Below are 19,959 nucleotides of genomic sequence, written 5' to 3'. Positions count from 1 at the left end.
ATGCCAAGAGACTGCCACGTACTGCCGGAAGACCACCAAGCCAAGGTCCGCCACGCCAGGATAGGAGGCTGCTATGTCAGGCTGGGGGTCCACCAAACCAGGCCGGGAGGCTGCTATATCAGGCCAGGGCCCACCATGCCAGGCTGGGAGGCTGCCACAGTTTACAATGCAAAATGATACCAAAGGCATAGGTTCACTTCTTGCACCAGCTGACATTACTATATAGGACTCTCCTTCTCATCCTCTCCACGCGCCCTGAGGTGTGATGACCCTCAGATTTAATTACACCAGTCATCCAGTCATCTGTCTCTAATGGCAGAGCAACCCTTTGGCCTGGTACAATGTTGGTGACTTTACCTTTACTTTCAGGGATGGATGTGTGCCTTGCTGGCCTTGTCAATGACACCCAAATCATGATTTTTTTTAAAATGTCAAAACTGTATAAAATCTAAATAAGCAAATGATTCAATATTGAATGAATAGTTACCTCAATTCCTCTAAGAGATGTTGGTGCTTTCTGCCCTGGTCTCAGGGCTATAATATCTCCCTCAACCAGCATACTTGTGGGCAGATTTACCAATTGCCCATCTCTGTAGGTCCATTGGAGAGATATGGAATCCAAAGGAGGATTGTACAGTTCATGGCAAAAATCATTCATTCCAAATTCTGGAGTCCTAATTAAAACTTAAAGAGCAATCACATTAGTACAGTAAAACAAACAGTATTAACATATCTTTTTGTCAATTGAACATAGAACATAGAACATTACAGCACAGTACAGGCCCTTCGGCCCTCGATGTTGTGCCGACCTGTCATACCAATCTCAAGCCCATCTAACCTACACTGTTCCATGTACGTCCATATGCTTGTCCAATGACGACTTAAATGTACCTAAAGTTAGCTCTGAGCTACCATCACAACATGAACTGTTTTTACCCTTTATTCTTTGCAGAATAGCCTGGACCCTCTGTGGGATCTCTTGAGATTTTAGCCACTGCTGCAGTCCAATTGTACTTAGGTTTATCACAAGGAAGAAAAGCAGTGCAGATTCATTAATGAGTCTCAGATCCTGACTGAGAAAAAGAGGAACAGTTAGACATTACAGAATGTTCCAATGTTAGCAGGTCAAATTAATAAATTGTAGTAACTAACTAGGTTAAAAACTTACAAATAGCAAAGATTTGTTTCAACTTGATTGATAATGCCACCCAACAGACGATGGTGAACTTAGCTCACATTTTCAAAACTTTTTTTTTGTTGTTGCGAAGTGAAAGATAATTAATTGTTGAAAGTGAAAAGGTCCAGCAAAATTGTGCCTTAAAATTCCTTTGTCTACCCAACCGTACTTTAGTGATGGAATGAAAGAGAGTTGGGCTGAGGGAAAAGCAGAAAATCAGTAGGATTCCTGGTATTTTGTAAGTTAAGTACCATCAGTCGACAAAAGCATTGCTATTTGTCCTTCTATTCAGAACGAGAAAAGAAGTTATAAAAACAAATAATTGACCAAAATAAGTGTTTTGTTTTGTTAGCACCTTTCATAACCTCAAGATACACCAAGCAATGTGCTGCTAATGAAATAATTTTGAGGCACTAATGTAGAAAACGTTGCTACCAATTTGCATATAAGTTAGCAAAAATAACAATGTGACAATTATTGGGTAATCTGCTTTCAGCTTTTGTTGAAGGAATAAATATTGATTAAGTCATGCATGGAGAACTTCACTGCTGGATGGGATATTTTCCATCCAATGGAAAGAACATGGCTGAATAGTATATTCAAAAGGTAGCTCCTGAGGCAGCAGAGCAGTGCCTTCAGCAATACACTGGGGAGAGATAGCCTGGGCACTGTACTAAACTTTCTGAAGCAGAACATGAACTCACTGTCTTTTGGTTCAGAGAGGAATGTACAACGCACTGAGCCCCAACTGCTGAGCCCCAACTGCATCATCACTTCTCCAACCATTTCTCGAAGTACAAGTATCTGACTGCTAGCTAAAGATAGGATAAGGCTCAGCTGTGACACATGGTGTGGATGAAAGGTCTGCCAGCACTTACGGTCTTTTCTCATGTGAAAAATAATCACTTAATGTCAGCTGCAGGTGAAACTAAAAATGATCTAATTTTTGCACAATAGACTTCTGATTTTATTTCGAGGAGATTCTACATATTGCTTACTTCTAAAGGCTTTTTGCATACCACTTGAACATCTTATAGTGGATTAGAAAGTGCTGACAAAATAACACCTTCAACACCACAATCTCTTAATGCTGGGGTCTCCTATGTATGAGCTACAGACGATATGCTGAAAACGCCCACAATGTTAAAGCCTCAGCTTTGAAAAGCTGATGCAAATGTTCCAATAACCTACACAAGTCTTTGGAAAGTGATTCACTGGTTACTTGCTCAGGAATTGGCTATTATGATAAAACTGAATCATACAAAAATCAGATTTACATTATTTGTCGTTGAAAGAAAGACGTGATCGTCTACATTTGCTCAAATGGATAACTTTATTGTTGCATGGGGAATTGCTCAGTTTTCCTTACCTCTTAGGTGGCTGAATATGATGGCAACCAGCTAGGGCAATGGTTGCCAGGACCAACAGCAATGCTCCTGGCCAATGGAAGCTTGACCAGCGATTTGAATGGTGCAAAAAACTACTCCTCCAGATCACCTAATGGAGTACACAAAATTAAAAATGAAGTAAGCAAAAAATAACACAACGCCACTCTTAAGTGCGCCCTGCTCTAAATTTATGATTGCACCTACTTGTTCCAAATTCCTGATTGTCAGATGAAGTAGTCTCTCTGTTTCTTCTCTATTGAAGACTATTCCCTGAACTATTTATTTAAAATCAAAACTCAAGAGATCAGTCCACAAAGTTCTAAATTCAATGAAATTCAAAGCAAGTTTTTACACTCTGGCATCATAATGCTTCCCATGAAACCGTGCAAGTGTCTTGCTGATTCTGCGCTGTCTCCTCCTGAAACCTAACATTAATTTTCTGGTGTTTCATACCTAACTGTGAACACAATATCCCAACTGCGATTGAGAAAGTCTCCATGCCACCAAAGTATTATCTACTTATCTTTATATTCCAATCCCTATGAGCTAAAGAACAACCTTCTATTAATCTTTCAGATTACTGTTCTTCGTGTGTGGTCACTTTTTAAGCTGCAATCACATGGACACCTTAATCCATAATCCATCCCCAACTCTGAGCTTCTCACTGTTCAGCAAATATTCCAATTTCTCTTCCCCAAATCCAAAGTGAATTATCTCACACTTTTCCACGTTACAGACTGTCCACTTTCAGTCTCAAGTGCCAACATGTTTCCGAAGCACAATGACTTGAGTACAATACAAATGGGACTCCATTGTTTACTAATATTTTTAAAGTTTGAATACAATTACTGATATTGTAACCTTTAGGATTGGGAATTAAATTATTCCAGCAGCTATAGGGGTTCAGAGTTCAGTGTTCTCTGCCTTCCATGCTTTGGCTAAATGTTATTCTCTTACTGTCTAAGAATTTGATATTGTTTTCAGTATTCATTGACAGAGCTTCACTCTGCCATTGGTCCTCTTTGTTGAATTGTTGTTGCTCTTTCCATCTTCTTTCCATTGATGGAAATTTATTTCCCCTCAACAACTTTACTTGAAACTTACTTGATTGATTTCTCTTCATCATTATACAAACAACTTCAATGATTTTCTATCTCTTAAGGTTATTCTATATTATATTTTCCTTTCTGCTGTGAACATTTATATATTTGTGAGCTCTCTCCAATGGACTGCCACTCCAACTACTTTGCTATTTCTTTATATAGACTGATTAGCAACCCATGCCTAAATACCTTCCATGTTCTCTCCTTTTGGCGTTTTTTATGGTCTGATAGAAGTGCAGACAATTGATCATGTAATATAGCCAATGCCTCAGTGTTGGACAGTCCTTGGTGTTCCTATGAATTGGATGTGAAATTAGTGATTATTACAATGAATAAGCATTTCAGATGGCCATGTTACATTTACTTATGAACTGTAAACTAATCCGAGAACTCTACAGTGGGTTGGGGTTGATATTTGGTCATAAGGGAAAAGACCATTGGCATAAAGACACAAATATGCTGGAAGCAATTTAACTTTATCTAGTCAAAGAGATGTGTTCCACATTAAGATTTCCATATATGTTCTTACAAATGAAAACATCCCAGAATCTGGAACCAAAAAGTTGTATTGAAGTTAAAACTATTGGCTTTTTTTATTTTGATAAAGAATAATTCCATTATTTTAAGAAAGGTAAAGAAACAATTTGTGGACTGATGTTTCATCCAAATTATTGTGGATAATTTCTGTGAATTGACACACTGATTTGGGAATTCATATAAAATATAGACAAGTTTTCAGACTCAAATTTCTATTACGCATCTTACTGTGGAAAGGCCGTATCTCAGAGAGCTAAAATCCATTCTCTGCAATTTCTTCTGTTGGTCAATAAAGACCAAGTAATCTGTTCTTCATCAAAAGCAGCTCTGTGAGACCACAGTCTTTGTGCTATATAGGCTGTTCCAAGGATGCACACCGAGAGAAATATAACCCCAGCCAGAAAACTTTAAGAAACGCTCTCCTTTGGCTGCCTGATACTTTCTAACCCTCTAGTGCAAAAGGTTGTGTCCAACCAAGCATTGCAGACTGGTATATTTCAAGGTCTAGGGTGATTTGCTAACAGATGCACCACAATAGGGAAAGGCCACAGTCTAAATCTTTCTGCCATAGTAAGCTGAGGAACTGGAAACTTTGTACAATCCATCAGGTCGTGTGAGTAATCTAGAATGTCACTGCCTAAAGACAATTTCATTGTTCTCGTTTTTCCATGATCTTATTTAATGGTGGAGCAGGCTCAACAAGCCAGATGGCCTACTCCTTCTCCTATTTATTATGTCCTTATGTTCCTAAAACACATTGCAGTTCATTCAATTATCTGATGTGAGCAAAGGGTCGAACTACTCCTCTGTTGCAGGGATGCAACCAGCTTTCTATTCTCAAAGGCGACCTGTTTCTCTGAAAGGAATGCTGCATTGAAGGCTGTTACTTAAACCATAGCTAAGGAGAACACAGAGCAGGGCAGAGAAAGGGATCCAGCATTAGTGATGGGGCACAGGAGACCATTGTGTTGGAGACGTACAGGAGGGAAGATGCCAATATTTCTTGGAAATTAGGAGATCGCAGAGGCAGACTCTTTGAATGACTTGGGAGGACAATTCCCAAATTCTGCACCCAAGTATCAGACAGCTGTACCACAAGGAGTTTAGTTACCTTGTAGGTTCGGTCACAGTTAGTGAATGAAACCTTATATGACAGCTCCTATGCACCATAATAAAAGAATCTCACAATGCTCAATGCACCACATCTCCATCACTCAGCTAGCAGCAGTGGTGGGGAGACAATGGCCTGGTGATATTATCGCTGGTATTACACAAAGACCCAGGTAATATTCTGGGAACATGGGGTCAAAAGGCCTAATGGTATTTTCACAAGTATTACCCAAAGACCCAGGTGGAATTTGAATCCATTAAAAACATTCTGGAATTTAAGATGAAACTAACAATGACCATGAATCCATTGTCAATTGTTGACTAATGCCCTTTAGAGAAAGAAAATGTTGTCCTTGTCTCGTCTGGCTTATATATGACTCCAGACCCACAGCAATATAATTGAGTCTTAACCGTCCACTGGGCAATTACAATTGGGTAATAAATGCTGGCTTAGCCAGCGACACCCTCATCCCATGATTAAATTTTTAAAAAATATTCTAGATTCTCACCAAACATCCAAATACTACAGCTTACCCTTAAGACACCTATCAATGTGGTTGGCCTAGCCTCTCTGTCACCGCATACCTGCCTTAATTCAACTGAAGCGAGCACATCATCAAGGCACAATGCCATACAATCATTGATGATTTTCCTTCTCTCTTGCTGAACAAGGTGAACACAATAGAAGGGTTAGAGCAAAACTGATTAGGAACTAAGGATTATGCACCTTCACAGCTTAACAGAGGAGTATGATTCACTGCATCAGACATTGTTAAAAACATTAATCTTACTGCTGAATCAGTGAATCTGTAAAGTTTGACCCAATTTTTGTTCTTGATGCAAATATGTTCCATATCTTACTAAAGACAAAATACTTCTTTGTGAAAGCACAAGGATGTCTTAAATGCAGATCAATAACACTGGGCTTGTGATCAAATCCTCTTTTTGAATACATTTTCTACTTGCAAACCAGTAATCTGTGAATATTGTAATAATTAGGGAAAAGATAATTCCAAGGAGTTCTATATTAGATTTTTATCAAAATATTGTTTCCATTTATCATTGCCTTGGAACAAGGACAGGACTTGCTGCAAGGTTCCCAATAGGTTACTCAGAACAGTTTAAGGCCTACTGGTAATGATTTAAGCAGTTGCATGGAAACTGGGAGAGAAGATGTTTTCTGCTTTTGGATTACCGCTCAGGTACTTAGATGTAGGAAATGAGGCTGCGACAGAGCTGTTACAGCAGGTTCCAAACTGTTAGGACTCTGGACAAGTACAGGAGGCCAGGAACTGCAGCTAAGTGTTGGGATTAGGTCTCAGGAAGGTCACAGGAACTGTGGGAGATTGTATGAAGCCATGTGCTATTTAGTTCATGACACTGAGACCAAGGGTGCTGGAAGCCCACAAATAGTATTTGTGTTGTGCATCTGAGCAAGATAAAGCTTGAAGATCATATGGAACAACCAGTTTTGTAAAGCCAGATACCTGTAGATTATTAAAATTGTACCTGTAAATAGGTGCTGACAGTAGTTTGCAGAATCCAGAGGGGAGTGCAGTCCTGTTTGGGAGAGTGAGCTACCTGAAAGTGAGTGGTTGTTGAGACTGTCCATGACAGAACAGCTTGTGAGGGAGTTCCCAAGCTGGGTCTTCAACAGCAAAGAATTGGAATCCCTTGTAAAAGTTTTAAATCCCTTGTAAAGTTTGAACACAGAGGGATCACTGAAAAATCTATGGGATCTGCCTTGATCACATCTGATGTCCTCTGTGGGATGTTTGACTACTGTCTGTTACCCATTTCCCTCCGATGCATTCCAACATCCAATTAGAAATAGAGATATTAGGAACTGCAGATGCTGGAGAATCCAAGATAATGAAATGTGAGGCTGGATGAACACAGCAGGCCAAGCAGCATCTCAGGAGCACAAAAGCTGACGTTTCGGGCCTAGACCCTTCATCAGAGAGGGGGATGGGGTGAGGGTTCTGGAATAAATAGGGAGAGAGGGGGAGGCGGACCGAAGATGGAGAGAAAAGAAGATAGGTGGAGAGGAGATAGGTCAGTCCAGGGAAGACGGACAGGTCAAGGAGGTGAGATGAGGTTAGTAGGTAGGAAATGGAGGTGCGGCTTGGGGTGGGAGGAAGGGATGGGTGAGAGGAAGAACAGGTTAGGGAGGCAGAGACAGGCTGGACTGGTTTTGGGATGCAGTGGGGGGAGGGGAAGAGCTGGGCTGGTTGTGTGATGCAGTGGGGAGAGGGGACGAACTGGGCTGGTTTTGGGATGCGGTGGGGGAAGGGGAGATTTTGAAGCTGGTGAAGTCCACATTGATACCATATGGCTGCAGGGTTCCCAAGCGGAATATGAGTTGCTGTTCCTGCAATCTTCGGGTGGCATCATTGTGGCACTGCAGGAGGCCCATGATGGACATGTCATCTAAAGAATGGGAGGGGGAGTTGAAATGGTTCGCGACTGGGAGGTGCAGTTGTTTATTGCGAACCCAGCGGAGGTGTTCTGCAAAGCGGTCCCCAAGCCTCCGCTTGGTTTCCCCAATGTAGAGGTAGCCACACCGGGTACAATGGATACAGTATACCACATTGGCAGATGTGCAGGTGAACCTCTGCTTAATATGGAAAGTCATCTTGGGGCCTGGGATAGGGGTGAGGGAGGAGGTGTGGGGGCAAGTGTAGCATTTCCTGCGGTTGCAGGAGAAGGTGCTGGGTGTGGTGAGGTGACTTGTTAGAGGTGTACAAACTGATCAGAGGTATAGATAGAGTGGACAGCCAGAGACTTTTTCCTTGGGTGGAGGTAGCTATTACTATAGTTTTAAAATGAGTGGAGGTAGATACAGGGGAGACATCAGAGATAGGTTCTTTACTCAGAGAATGGTAGGGAAATGGAATGCATTGCTGGAGACGCTATTGGAGTCGGCCTCATTAGGACATTTAAGCAGCTATTAGATAGGCGTATGGATGATAGTATAAGGTAGGGATGGAAGTTAGATAGACCTTAGGATTAGGGTAAAAGTTCAGCACAAAATCGTGGGCTGAAGGGCCTATACTGTGCGACACTGTTCTATGTTCTACTCCATACTTAGCCAACCTGGCATTCGTTAAAATAAAAATGAAGATCTGTGGATGCTGGAAATTTGAAACAAAACAGAAATTGTTGGGAAACTCAGCAGGTCTGACAGCATCTGTGGAGAGAAAGCAGAGTTAACATTCCAAGTCCTTTGATCTTTCAAAAGATCACTGGACTTAAAACAGAAACTTTCTTGAAGTCTGAGCATGTGCTATGGGGATATCAATCCCTCAAAAAGTCAAGGAGGCTAGTGAGAAAGGATCTTCCTATCTAAAACCATGTTCCTTGCTTTCTATCCCAACCAGTAATCATTCAGTTTGTTCCTAATGAGCAATTCCATTCTTTTGTCAGCTTCTAATGGGCCCATATTATGTTACATTTATTGACTGGCATTGGTATTTCTAAGTAAATAAGATCTTATCTGCAGTCATCATATCTCTCATTTATGCTTTCAACACTTTTAGATAAATATCACTTGTCTCAAATAAATTATTAGCTTTGAATCCTTAAGTCTGTTGAACATATCCACGTAAGTGATATAAAAACCAGTAACTGTAATTGTAGAACATTCCGCGATGGGTAACAAACTACCAATGTTCATTTTCCATACATTGATTGTGACTAAGCCGCTAGCAACACAGCATCTGTTGGTGTAAGGTGTGCATCAGGTTCCATGATGATAGTTTGAAAGTATGTACTTGGGTTCCCAGACTCTAAATAGTGACTTGTCCGCATGAGATCATTTTAAAAAGAGGGAATGTTCCCAAATGCCTTCTTTCATTGGATCCAGTCTGTTTTTGAGAATAGTTGCAGAATAAAGTTAATCTTCTCTAGTATTATGCACCTCAGTTTAATGTCTTAACTGAAAGACAACACTGCTCTCTGGGTAGCATTCCCTTTTAACTGCACTGAAGTACCAACCTGAATCTTGTGTGCAAAGCTTGAGTGAAAGCTAAACCCACACGTTTCAGACTCTGAAGTAAGAATGTTACTTATTGTGAAATTGCTAACGCAAGTCACATAAACATCATTCGATGTGCAAAATAGTTGATAAGATAATAGACATAGTTTTGTTGAAGAGAGATGACTGGTGAAGTTTAACCTGAGGGTCACTGCACCTCAGTTGAGGGAAGAGGTGAAGAAGGAATGCCATTCGTGCCACTCAGCCATTGCAAGAATTCAGCCCATTCCCATTGGCATCACTTTGCATCACAAGCTAGCTGCCCAGCCAACTTAGCTAATTAAACCCCTTAAGGTAAAGTCATCATCATCTCAGAGGACCATGAACTGCTCTGTCATTAGCGAGAGACAACTGGTAGTGGTTTTAACCTGAGGTTCACCATACTACGTGTGAGGGGAGTGGTTGAGAAGGAGAGTCCTTTATGGTAACCTCAGCCAGAGCAGGAAATGAACCCATAATGAGATAACAAGATGTAGAACTGGATGAACACAGCAGGCCATGCAGCGTCAGAAGAGCAGGAAGGCTGACGGGTCTAGACCCTTCTTCAGAACCCAGGCTGTTGGCATCACGCTGCAACCTCATTTACTGCAGTCTCAGACAAAGAACCAAGTTTGGTCAGTTATGTGCACCATCTGTTTATTGCCATGAAGGTCTCTCCATAGACTCCATACGGTGTGGAAACATTTATATAATTTCTAAATCTATTAAGATACATTATTACACACCTCTGGGGCAGGTGGCACATGAACCCATGTAACTGGCTTAGAGGTAGGGACATTACCAAATAGATGCTTTTCTAATCAACCCATTCACAGATGTTAAGACACACTTCTGGAGCAGTTCAGATTTGAACTCAAGCTGCCGAAGGCCAGATGCAGAGAGTCTAGGGTTTATATTAAAGTACCTCCACTTTTATCAAAACAACTAAGTTAAGACTTCTGTGATATGCAATTCTTCTTTGCTAAACAGCTAAATTTTCTGATGGTAGGAATAATAACCATTCCTAGGAAAATTAAAATTGTTATTTAAGAAAACAAATTTCATCACAAAATATTTTCACCCACAATGGAAACTTTAAATAATAATTCAGAGAAAAAATGTGTGGGATGTTTCTCTACTCATTGTATGCTATGCAAGTGAAGTGTCAAATGAGAACTTAAATGGTTGAAAAATTAAGTTTTTTTATTACAAACTATAAACTTTTCTGAATGCTTTCAAGTTAAAAATGCACAGGTGACATGTTCCTAGCAACTAACGTGAGCTGAAATCCAACTGTTTGATTAAGTTACATGATTTTATGCAACTAAATTAATATGTTCCATACTTCACAATTGAACACCAATAAAAGTCCTATAAAAATACATACCAAATCACCTCCGTCCATTTTCAAGTAATTGCCACTGCTAAAAAGATATCCAAATGAAGAAGTGTTCAGTTACAGCAGGCTTGTGAACCGGCAAAGAAGGAAAACATTCAAACCTGCTACAAATCCAGCTTCCATGGCAACGATACATCCTGTAATCAGCAGCTGCTGCATTTGGAGCAAGTCAGATACATCGACTTGTCATTTACAGGTGCTGCTTTTATCTGTAATGGTCACCAATTTGGATAGGCCATTAATTATACAACCCAACAAGAGTTATGTAGAACTAATAACTGTTCCCTAACTTCAATTATTTATGAGGGAATAGATAATTTTTGGGGAGATTGGAATAATGACAAAACAACAGGTAGGGTTTTGATTTTACTTCAACGTTAAGAAAAATGATTTCCATGGCAGCATCATTTAAGAGAAATATCCAATTTAATGTTTTGCAAATTAGTTATAGAAAGAAGATGCCCTTATTTATGTAGTAATCTTCAAGACAACCAGATATCTCAATGCTCTTTATAACACATGAAGTTCTTTTGAAGTGCAGTCAGTTACTGCTATGATGTGCAGAGATCTCCCACAGACAACATGATAATGACTGATCAGTTATAATGATACTGGTGGACAGACAAACAGCTTGTCTTCAAAATGATACAATTGGAGCTTTGTAATCCACTCGAGGGGAAAGACAGGGTTTCAGTTTAACATCTCATCAAGAGACAGCACCTCCAACAATCCAGCACTTCCTCTGTACTACACTGCACTGTCAGCCTTGACTTATTTTCTGTTCAATGGGATATGACAAGATCCTTAAGGCTTAGAGGCACCTGAGCCACATCTGACACACATCAATGTGATAATTAGGCGAGGAAAGAAAAACTGCTGACAAAAACAAAACAATGTAAATAACTGATTGAAATGTAACGTTTTATGACAAAGGGGTTGAACCCAAAGAGAAGTCTGGTATTACAGAAATCTTTAAAGCCAACCCAGTCTCTGATACAATTTTAACCTCACTGCGAAGCCTCTTCCATGGATGCATAACCTGAAGAAGTTACCCTCCTCCCTCCAGACAAACCTCAGGGGATCTCTCTCCCTCTGTAACTCTCTTGTCCTCTGCACCTTCGATCCGCCTCCCCCTCTCTCCCTATTTATTTCAGAACCCTCTTCCCCTCCCCCTTTTCTGATGAAGGGTCCAGGCCTGAAACGTCAGCTTTTGTGCTCCTAAGATGCTGCTTGGCCTGCCGTGTTCATCCAGCTCCACACTTTGTTATCCCAGTCTACATGCTGTTCACTAACGCACCCAGCACCGGAAAAGAGATGAACTTTGACTCAGGTGAGCTATGAATTCCAACCTAACCAACCTTAGAATTTTCTAGAATGTTGGGGGGCGGGGGGCACTGCCGACTGGTTGAACAGAGCTCGATTGGGTGTAAACCCTTCCAAGCCATTCACTGTGGGAGGTTCGGAACCAAAAGCACACCACAGCAACAACAGGAAAGGAGAAGGAGATCACCACCATTTTGCAATCTCTCTGCAATGGTGCAAAGGTTCACAGCTGGGAGAAACGTATCAGCCACTCCATCAAAAGCCAGGGTTTCAATAACAGTGGTTGTGTTTGCAAAGAAGGCCGAACTCAAAAATCACAAGGCAACTGCCTTTAAAGGCAGCCTTTAGCAGGGAATTATTTATCACAAGGATTTTACAGATAATGACAGTCAATGTCAGATTGTGAGCATCACATACACTTTAAATTGAATGCAGGAGCTAGAATCACGGTTCTGTCTGATGGCCTTAAATGGATGTGAAAGATTACCCCACCACCTTCGTCTGATAAATATCAAAGCCAAGAAGGAACCAGACTCAACATCAAATATCAGCTTCAGGCAACATTAAGACACTCCGATAAAGAAATCTTCAAAGCACTGTTTGCAATCCACATCCAACATCCTCCCTCTTATTTGTCTCAACATTTACAAAGCAAACTCTGCAAAAATGTAACACAGTAACAGAGTTAAATAGATTAAACACTTGATATGGAAGTACTGATGTGTGAACAAATATCAGGAATAAGATGAATCTTTTCCATTTGAGAACTTGACATAATCAATCTCCCCCTTGGATCACTGTCAGGCTGCTCAGGCTTGAGTAAAAGCCTGTCCCAAAAACCACCAATACACAGTGAGGTGCATTCCCCATGACCTAGGATGGGTTTTCCCCTTCCTGATGCTGCAAGTTACTTTTGTGGTCTTTATCTTTACAGTGCTTTCCATTCACGTGGTAATCTGTTCAATCTGATAACTTGGTGGCCTTCAGTATTTCCTGCAATGTAGTCCTACAACCTTGGAATCTACAGCCACCTTAATCCATGAGTCAGTCTCAGCCCTATGTCATACACGTGGGCCTGTGATTGCTCCTGTACAATTGAATATGGAACAACTCCCCAGCACTGTTAGTATTGTTGTTAATTATTATGTCCTCTTCTCATCAAGGGTTAATGAATGATGGGACATGGTTGTAATGTTGTTGCTTGGAGCTGAAACAACTTATTCATCTTTATTCTGCAGACATGATTTTCTTCAGTGCAAAGCCCTTAACTGAATGCTCACACAATAGTTTTTTTTTGTTTCTGCTTCAATTGCCTTAGTTTGTGTTGCACAGGATCACATAGACTCTTACCATGCGCACATTCTCTAAGAGTCTTTCACTTGAGCAAGATGGTGCTTCTAAACTATCCTTTCAACTCTTTCACCCTATATCCTCCTCTGCCACTTTACTCTTTCTATTCTTAACATTAGACAGCCCTCTCCTTTGCTCCCATGTCTCCTCTGTTTGTCGTCTATCTCTGCCCATGACTATCAGTCCTTTAGTATCTGCCTTGATATTCCTGCTCATTTCCCTGACCCCACTCCCATCCAGAACACCAAGGCTTAGCCTCATCCTTACAGTCCACAGCACCCACACCCCCTCCCCCCAGTGTTCAATTCACATTCTGGTCCTCCCCTCCCTCAGCATGCATTATTACCTCTCTCTTTTCCCACATCAAGTATGCAGTTTCCACCTTTCCTCATTCCTACGACTGTGATTTCCGTATGGCATCCTAGTTTGCTCCTTCTATGTCCAGCTCCTCAGACTACAATGTCTTTTATGTTCCATTCTTTACCAGTTCAGTTTCAGCCAGTCCACCCTTCTGTAAATTTTTTTAAAAATTATCCATTTTGTGGGATGTGGATGTCGGGCCAGCATTCATTACCCATCCCTAGTTGCCCTTGAGAACATGGTGGTGAGCTGCCTTATTGAACCGTTGCAGTCTACCTCCTGTGGATTAACCAACAAATCCATTAGGGAGACAACTCCAGGATTTGGACCCAGCAATAGTAAAGGAACGGTGATATATTTCCAAGTCAGGATGGTGAGTGGCTTGGAGGGAAACTTGAAGGTGGTGGTGTTCCCATTTATCTGCTGGTCGTGTCATTCTGGATGGAAGTGGTCACGGTTTGGAAGGTGAGAGATAATGGGAACTGCAGATGCTGGAGAATTCCAAGATAATAAAATGTGAGGCTGGATGAACAGAGCAGGCCAAGCAGCATCTCAGGAGACAAAAGCTAATCTGGTCTATTCCCAATTCCTCCGCCGCACCTATTCCCAATTCCTCCGCCTCCGCCGCATCAGCTCCCACGATAAGACATTCCACTCCCGCACATCCCAGATGTCCAAGTTCTTTAAGGACCGCAACTTTCCCCCCACAGTGATCGAGAACGCCCTTGACCGCGTCTCCCGTATTTCCCGCAACACATCCCTCACACCCCGCCCTCGCCACAACCGCCCCAAGAGGATCCCCCTCGTTCTCACACACCACCCTACCAACCTCCGGATACAACGCATTATCCTCCGACACTTCCGCCATTTACAATCCGACCCCACCACCCAAGACATTTTTCCATCCCCACCCCTGTCAGCTTTCCGGAGAGACCACTCTCTCCGTGACTCCCTTGTTCGCTCCACACTGCCCTCCAACCCCACCACACCCGGCACCTTCCCCTGCAACCGCAGGAAATGCTACACCTGTCCCCACACCTCCTCCCTCACCCCCATCCCAGGCCCCAAGATGACATTCCACATTAAGCAGAGGTACACCTGCACATCTGCCAATGTGGTATACTGCATCCACTGTACCCGGTGCGGCTTCCTCTACATTGGGGAAACCAAGCGGAGGCTTGGGGACCGCTTTGCAGAACACCTCCGCTCAGTTCGCAACAAACAACTGCACCTCCCAGTCGCAAACCATTTCCACTCCCCCTCCCACTCTCTAGATGACATGTCCATCATGGGCCTCCTGCAGTGCCACAATGATGCCACCCGAAGGTTGCAGGAACAGCAACTCATATTCCGCCTGGGAACCCTGCAGCCATATGGTATCAATGTGGACTTCACCAGTTTCAAAATCTCCCCTTCCCCTACTGCATCCCTAAACCAGCCCAGTTCGTCCCCTCCCCCCACTGCACCACACAACCAGCCCAGCTCTTTCCCCCCACCCACTGCATCCCAAAACCAGTCCAACCTGTCTCTGCCTCCCTAACCGGTTCTTCCTCTCACCCATCCCTTCCTCCGACCCCAAGCCGCACCCCCAGCTACCTACTAACCTCATCCCACCTCCTTGACCTGTCCGTCTTCCCTGGACTGACCTATCCCCTCCCTACCTCCCCACCTACACTCTCTCCACCTATCTTCTTTACCCTCCAACTTCGGTCCGCCCCCCCCCCCCCTCTCTCCCTATTTATTCCAGTTCCCTCTCCCCATCCCCCTCTCTGATGAAGGGTCTAGGCCCGAAACGTCAGCTTTTGTGCTCCTGAGACGCTGCTTGGCCTGCTGTGTTCATCCAGCCTCACATTTTATTATCTACGGTTTGGAAGGTGCTGTCTGAGGATCTTTGGTAAATTTCTGCAGTGCATCTTGTCAGTGGTGGATGGAGTGAATGTTTGTAGATGTGATGCCAATGAAGCAGCTACTTTGTCCTGGATGGCGTCAATCTCCTTGAATGTTGTTGGGGCTGCAGCAAGCAAAGCACATTTTTGTTTCAGATCCTTTCAGTTGAGCCCCCTCCCCACCCCCCACATCTTGCCTGTCCCTGCTGAGTTTGGTGGCATCAACATTATTTGTTGTATTTGTTCAGCCATCATCCCTTACATGTTAATGTTTAATTATAACAAGTGATACCACATAGGAGTACCATGAGCATTTCAACCCAGTGCAGCATTATCCTTTACACTGGAAGCATTGAAGAATCATCAGCAAGACAATATACGACCAAGCCTTCTCATGATGCTCAGTAGCAGTGTGTATCATCCACGGGTGCTCCGTAGAAATTCACCTTAGACAGCACCTTCCATACCCACGACCACTTCCATATAGAAGCAGATAGGAACACCACCACCTGAATTCTCCTCCAAGCCACTCACTATCCTGACTTGGCAAGTGACTTGGAGTGCAGGTTCATATTCCTTGAAAGTGAAGACGCAGGTAGGTAAGACAATGAATAAGGTGTTTATAAAGGCTTGCATTTATTGGCCAAGGTACGAAGGAAAGGAGTTGGGAGTTCATGTTGCAGCTGATCAGGGCATTGGTTAGGCCACTTTTGGAGTTTTGCATGCAATTCCGGTCTGTCTTCTATAGGAAGGATGTTGTGAAATTGGAAAGGATTTAGAAATGATTTACAAGGATGTTGCCAGGATTGGACAGTTTGAGTTAAAAGGAGAGGCTGAATTAGGCTGGGGTTATTTTCCCTAGAACATCGGAGGCTAAAGCGATAACCTTACAGAGGTTTATAAAATCATGAGGGACATGGATAGGGTAGATAGGCAAGGTCTTTTCCCCGGGGTGAGAGAGCCCAAAACTAGAGGGCATAGGTTTAAGGTGAGAGGGGAAAGATACAAAAAGGACCTATGGGGCAACTTTTTCATACAGAGGGTGGTGTGTATATGGAATGAGCTGCCAGATAAAGTGACAGAGGCTGGTACGATTACAATAGTTAAAGGGCATTTGGATGGGTATATGAATAGTAAGGGTTTAGAGGAATATGGGCTAATTGTTGGCAAATGGGATTGCATTTTTATAGGATATCTGGTCGAGTTGCACCAAAGGGTCTGTTTCTGTGCTGTGCATCTCCATGACTTAATGACTCTATATCGCTGCTGCTTCAGTGTCACTGGGTCGAACTCACTAGAACGTCCTCCCTCATGACACTGACGGTCTACCTACAACACGTGGACCTCAGCAGTTCAAGAAGGCAGCTCACCAACACCTTCTCAAGGGTAGCTAAGGCTTGGCATTGCCCAGCCTGCAACACCCATGTGCCATAAGTGAATAAACAAAAATTAGATGGTTGACCCATTGGGGCTTCACTCATTACACTGTACATGTTAACTCAAAGAAATGGTCCGGTTCTGAAGGAGTCAATGGAAAAATGGTGAAGCTTACTGGAAGAAGTCTATCCAGCCAGGTTCTCTTGGAACTGGAGATGCTGGAGAATCTGTGGTAACAAGGTGTACAGCTGGATGAACACAGCAGGCCAAGCAGCATCAGAGGAGCAGGAAGGCTAACGTTTCGGGCCAGACAGGTCTAGGCCTGAAACATCAGCCTTCCTGCTCGTCTGATGCTGCTTGGCCTGCTGTGTTCTCTTTTAAAGAGTCAGGTTTGTGAACATACGTTTTTCCCTGAACAAGGTTAAGTAAGTGAACACAATTCCAGAGAGCTGGCATGTCAATATGTATCTTTGGCATGCAAGTTAACATAAAGCTGGTTATGGATCAGGATAGCAGACCTACCGAAAAGCTCTGTGAGAACTGAATTGTTAAACATTAACCAAACATCAGGAAATTAGGAAAGTGATTTATGCCACTCCGCGAATTTTAGTCCCAGCAATCCTCCCATTTATCTATGAAAAGCTCCACATAGACCTGGAAGACACGCTCTTACTACATTCAACAGCTCACATAGCTTATGGCCATTGGTACTTTTGTAATTCCCCCAAGATTTTGTTTAAAATAGATGATAGTGTTAAGGATTTACTAAGTGCAGCATTGACATTTTAATGCTAAAATAATTTATAACAAAAATTTATGCTAAATTCATATTTCTTTCAAATTGTTTCACTACTACATTGCTGGCTGTGTCTTCAGATTTAAGCCCTGGATATCCCTCTCTGCGTTTCTCTTTTCCTGCAACTCTTCGACCATGCTTTCAGTCACCTGTACTAATATCTCTTCCTCTTGTGCTAAACTGTACCTGGTAACTCATGTTAGGGCATTTTGCTACTCAATGGGTACTACATAAATGCAGGATTTTGTAGTTACGTGAAATGTAATGTGGTTTAGGAGAATGTCTGTCGGAGATAGCTTTTTCACAACTTGAGTTCATGCTGGTTAACAGATGAAAACCAGCAGGGAGTTAAAGAAAAGCTGCTTCTCTGAGTCATTTACATTTGCCAACAGGAGTTGCCAGGCAACATCGAGGAGTGCAAACTGTGATCCTCATTCCCCTCCCCAAGCTGGCAGTAGTGAGGTGAATTGCAATGTCTGCCTCAAAGACCAACCTGTTTGAGACTGGTAACCTACTTAATCTTTGACCGTGCAGTCTTCCTTACCTTTAGTTCTGTCTTGTTGTTATTGCTGTCTGTTTGTTTTGCAAAGCTACTGATTCGAGCAAGTTCCTACCTTAATACATTCACAATTCACTAAGACAAGAAAGAAAATAACCCGTTCTGAGGAAGGGTCACCGGGCCTGAATCGTTAACTCTGTGTTATCCTTCACAGATGCTGCCAGGCCTGCTGAGCTTTTCCAGCAACTTTGTTTTTGTAAGAAAATAACAGGCACTTGTTTTGGACAGGTGCACACTTAACGGGCTGTAGGGTCTTTTTCAGTGCTACAGACCTCCAAGACGCAATAAAATGCTAATCAGCCAAGATAATCCAATGGAAGGCGGAGAGAACAAAGACATTTACTCAATGTTCATCTTTCCTGTCAGAAGAAAGCAGGCTGTTTATACCAGATTTCCAGAATTCTGGAATGGGAGAACAACTTGTAAACAGTTACTTGATATTAAAGAAAGTTATAAAAACAGAAAATACAGGTCAGGAGGCAATTGTGCAAGCAGAAACAAGGGTCCCACTTTAGGTCAATGTTTTTTCAATCAGAACTGGCCAAGATTAGAAATGTTAACAGGTTTTAAGGCAATGCAGAGGCAAGGAACGGGAAAAAAGAACAGAAACAATGGTCTACCATGCCATGGAGGACGAGTGATTCAACAGGAAAAGGGATAATAAAAAATTGGTACTGAGGCAGGAGAAGTAGCAAAAGATGAGATGAAAAGAGAGGAACTAGCAACAGCAGATTCATTACTGCCATCTGCTGCTGGAGAAAATCATGACATGACGTGATCTGACATCAATGTTGAGTCAGAAAGCTGTAAAGTGATTTCAAAGGTTATATAGTTTTAAGATAGATTGTAGATCTGTGGGTCTTAAAAGGAGAAATTGTCGGAATGGAATTGATATTTGCATACCACATGGCCTTGTGACAGAGGGAAATTTTGCATTCACGCATGTGCAACTTATTTCCCTTCAGGTTTTTGAATCCCCCCTCTTCAAGTAAAGATCAGTTCACAGATTAATGGCTGCATTTAAAGCTACTGAAATGGACATATGGAAGCAGCAAGAAAATGTAAACATGAATGGTATACAATTAAATTTGAGTCAAGTGATTTCAACACACTGTTAGAGCAAGTCCAACATTACAAGATGATTTTCAATACATCAGACCTAAAAATTAATCTGTCCATTTTTTTTTCATAACCATTTGGAAGCAGAAGTTTATATTTGCATATAGCTCTTGAATGTGATTACTTCTGCGAATGAGCTTCTACGGAGGTAGACAGATAATTGGTTAAATTGTTTGTAGACTATTTTAAATTTGACTTGTCAGGATCTGTTTTAGACGCATTTCTGAAGCAGGTGGGACTTGAATCCAGAGGTAGGGACACTATCAGTGTGCTAAAGACTCTCAGATTGTTTCCAAGCAGTGGGATTTCTCAACCTTAGTTATGCTTGATGGACTATGTTGAAGTTATTTTTTTTTCAAACTCTACATTATTATCACAAAATCTTTATGTATAAACAGTCACATATGCAGTTTGGTTCTGTACCGTACCATATCAAGAAAACATAAACATTGGAGTTTGA

At 42.1% G+C, this 19,959-nt stretch overlaps 2 protein-coding genes across 3 annotated transcripts in view; one reads left to right on the top strand and one right to left on the bottom strand.

Annotated features, from left to right (window-relative positions):
• Nucleotides 1–10,780, bottom strand: part of LOC125462439 (transmembrane protein 94-like) — a 156,705-nt gene extending 145,925 nt beyond the window's left edge. Inside the window, exons 1-4 of the mRNA XM_059653874.1 lie at nucleotides 10,718–10,780; nucleotides 3,858–3,962; nucleotides 2,547–2,674; nucleotides 488–674 (exon numbers count right to left, since the gene is read on the bottom strand). Of these exons, the coding sequence (XP_059509857.1) occupies nucleotides 488–674; nucleotides 2,547–2,674; nucleotides 3,858–3,962; nucleotides 10,718–10,735 (438 nt within the window). The 5' untranslated portion in view covers nucleotides 10,736–10,780. The remainder of the gene's footprint in view (nucleotides 1–487; nucleotides 675–2,546; nucleotides 2,675–3,857; nucleotides 3,963–10,717) is intronic.
• The window catches only part of LOC125462223 (GRB2-related adapter protein-like), a 272,985-nt gene that overhangs the window by 197,429 nt on the left and 55,597 nt on the right, over nucleotides 1–19,959 (top strand). The gene's annotated exons all lie outside the window — the stretch shown is intronic.

This window comes from Stegostoma tigrinum, chromosome 23 (genome assembly GCF_030684315.1).
Source record: "Stegostoma tigrinum isolate sSteTig4 chromosome 23, sSteTig4.hap1, whole genome shotgun sequence".
Lineage (NCBI taxonomy): Eukaryota > Metazoa > Chordata > Chondrichthyes > Orectolobiformes > Stegostomatidae > Stegostoma > Stegostoma tigrinum.
Note: the sequence above shows the minus strand (reverse complement) of the source record. Positions and strands in the feature narration are given on the sequence as shown.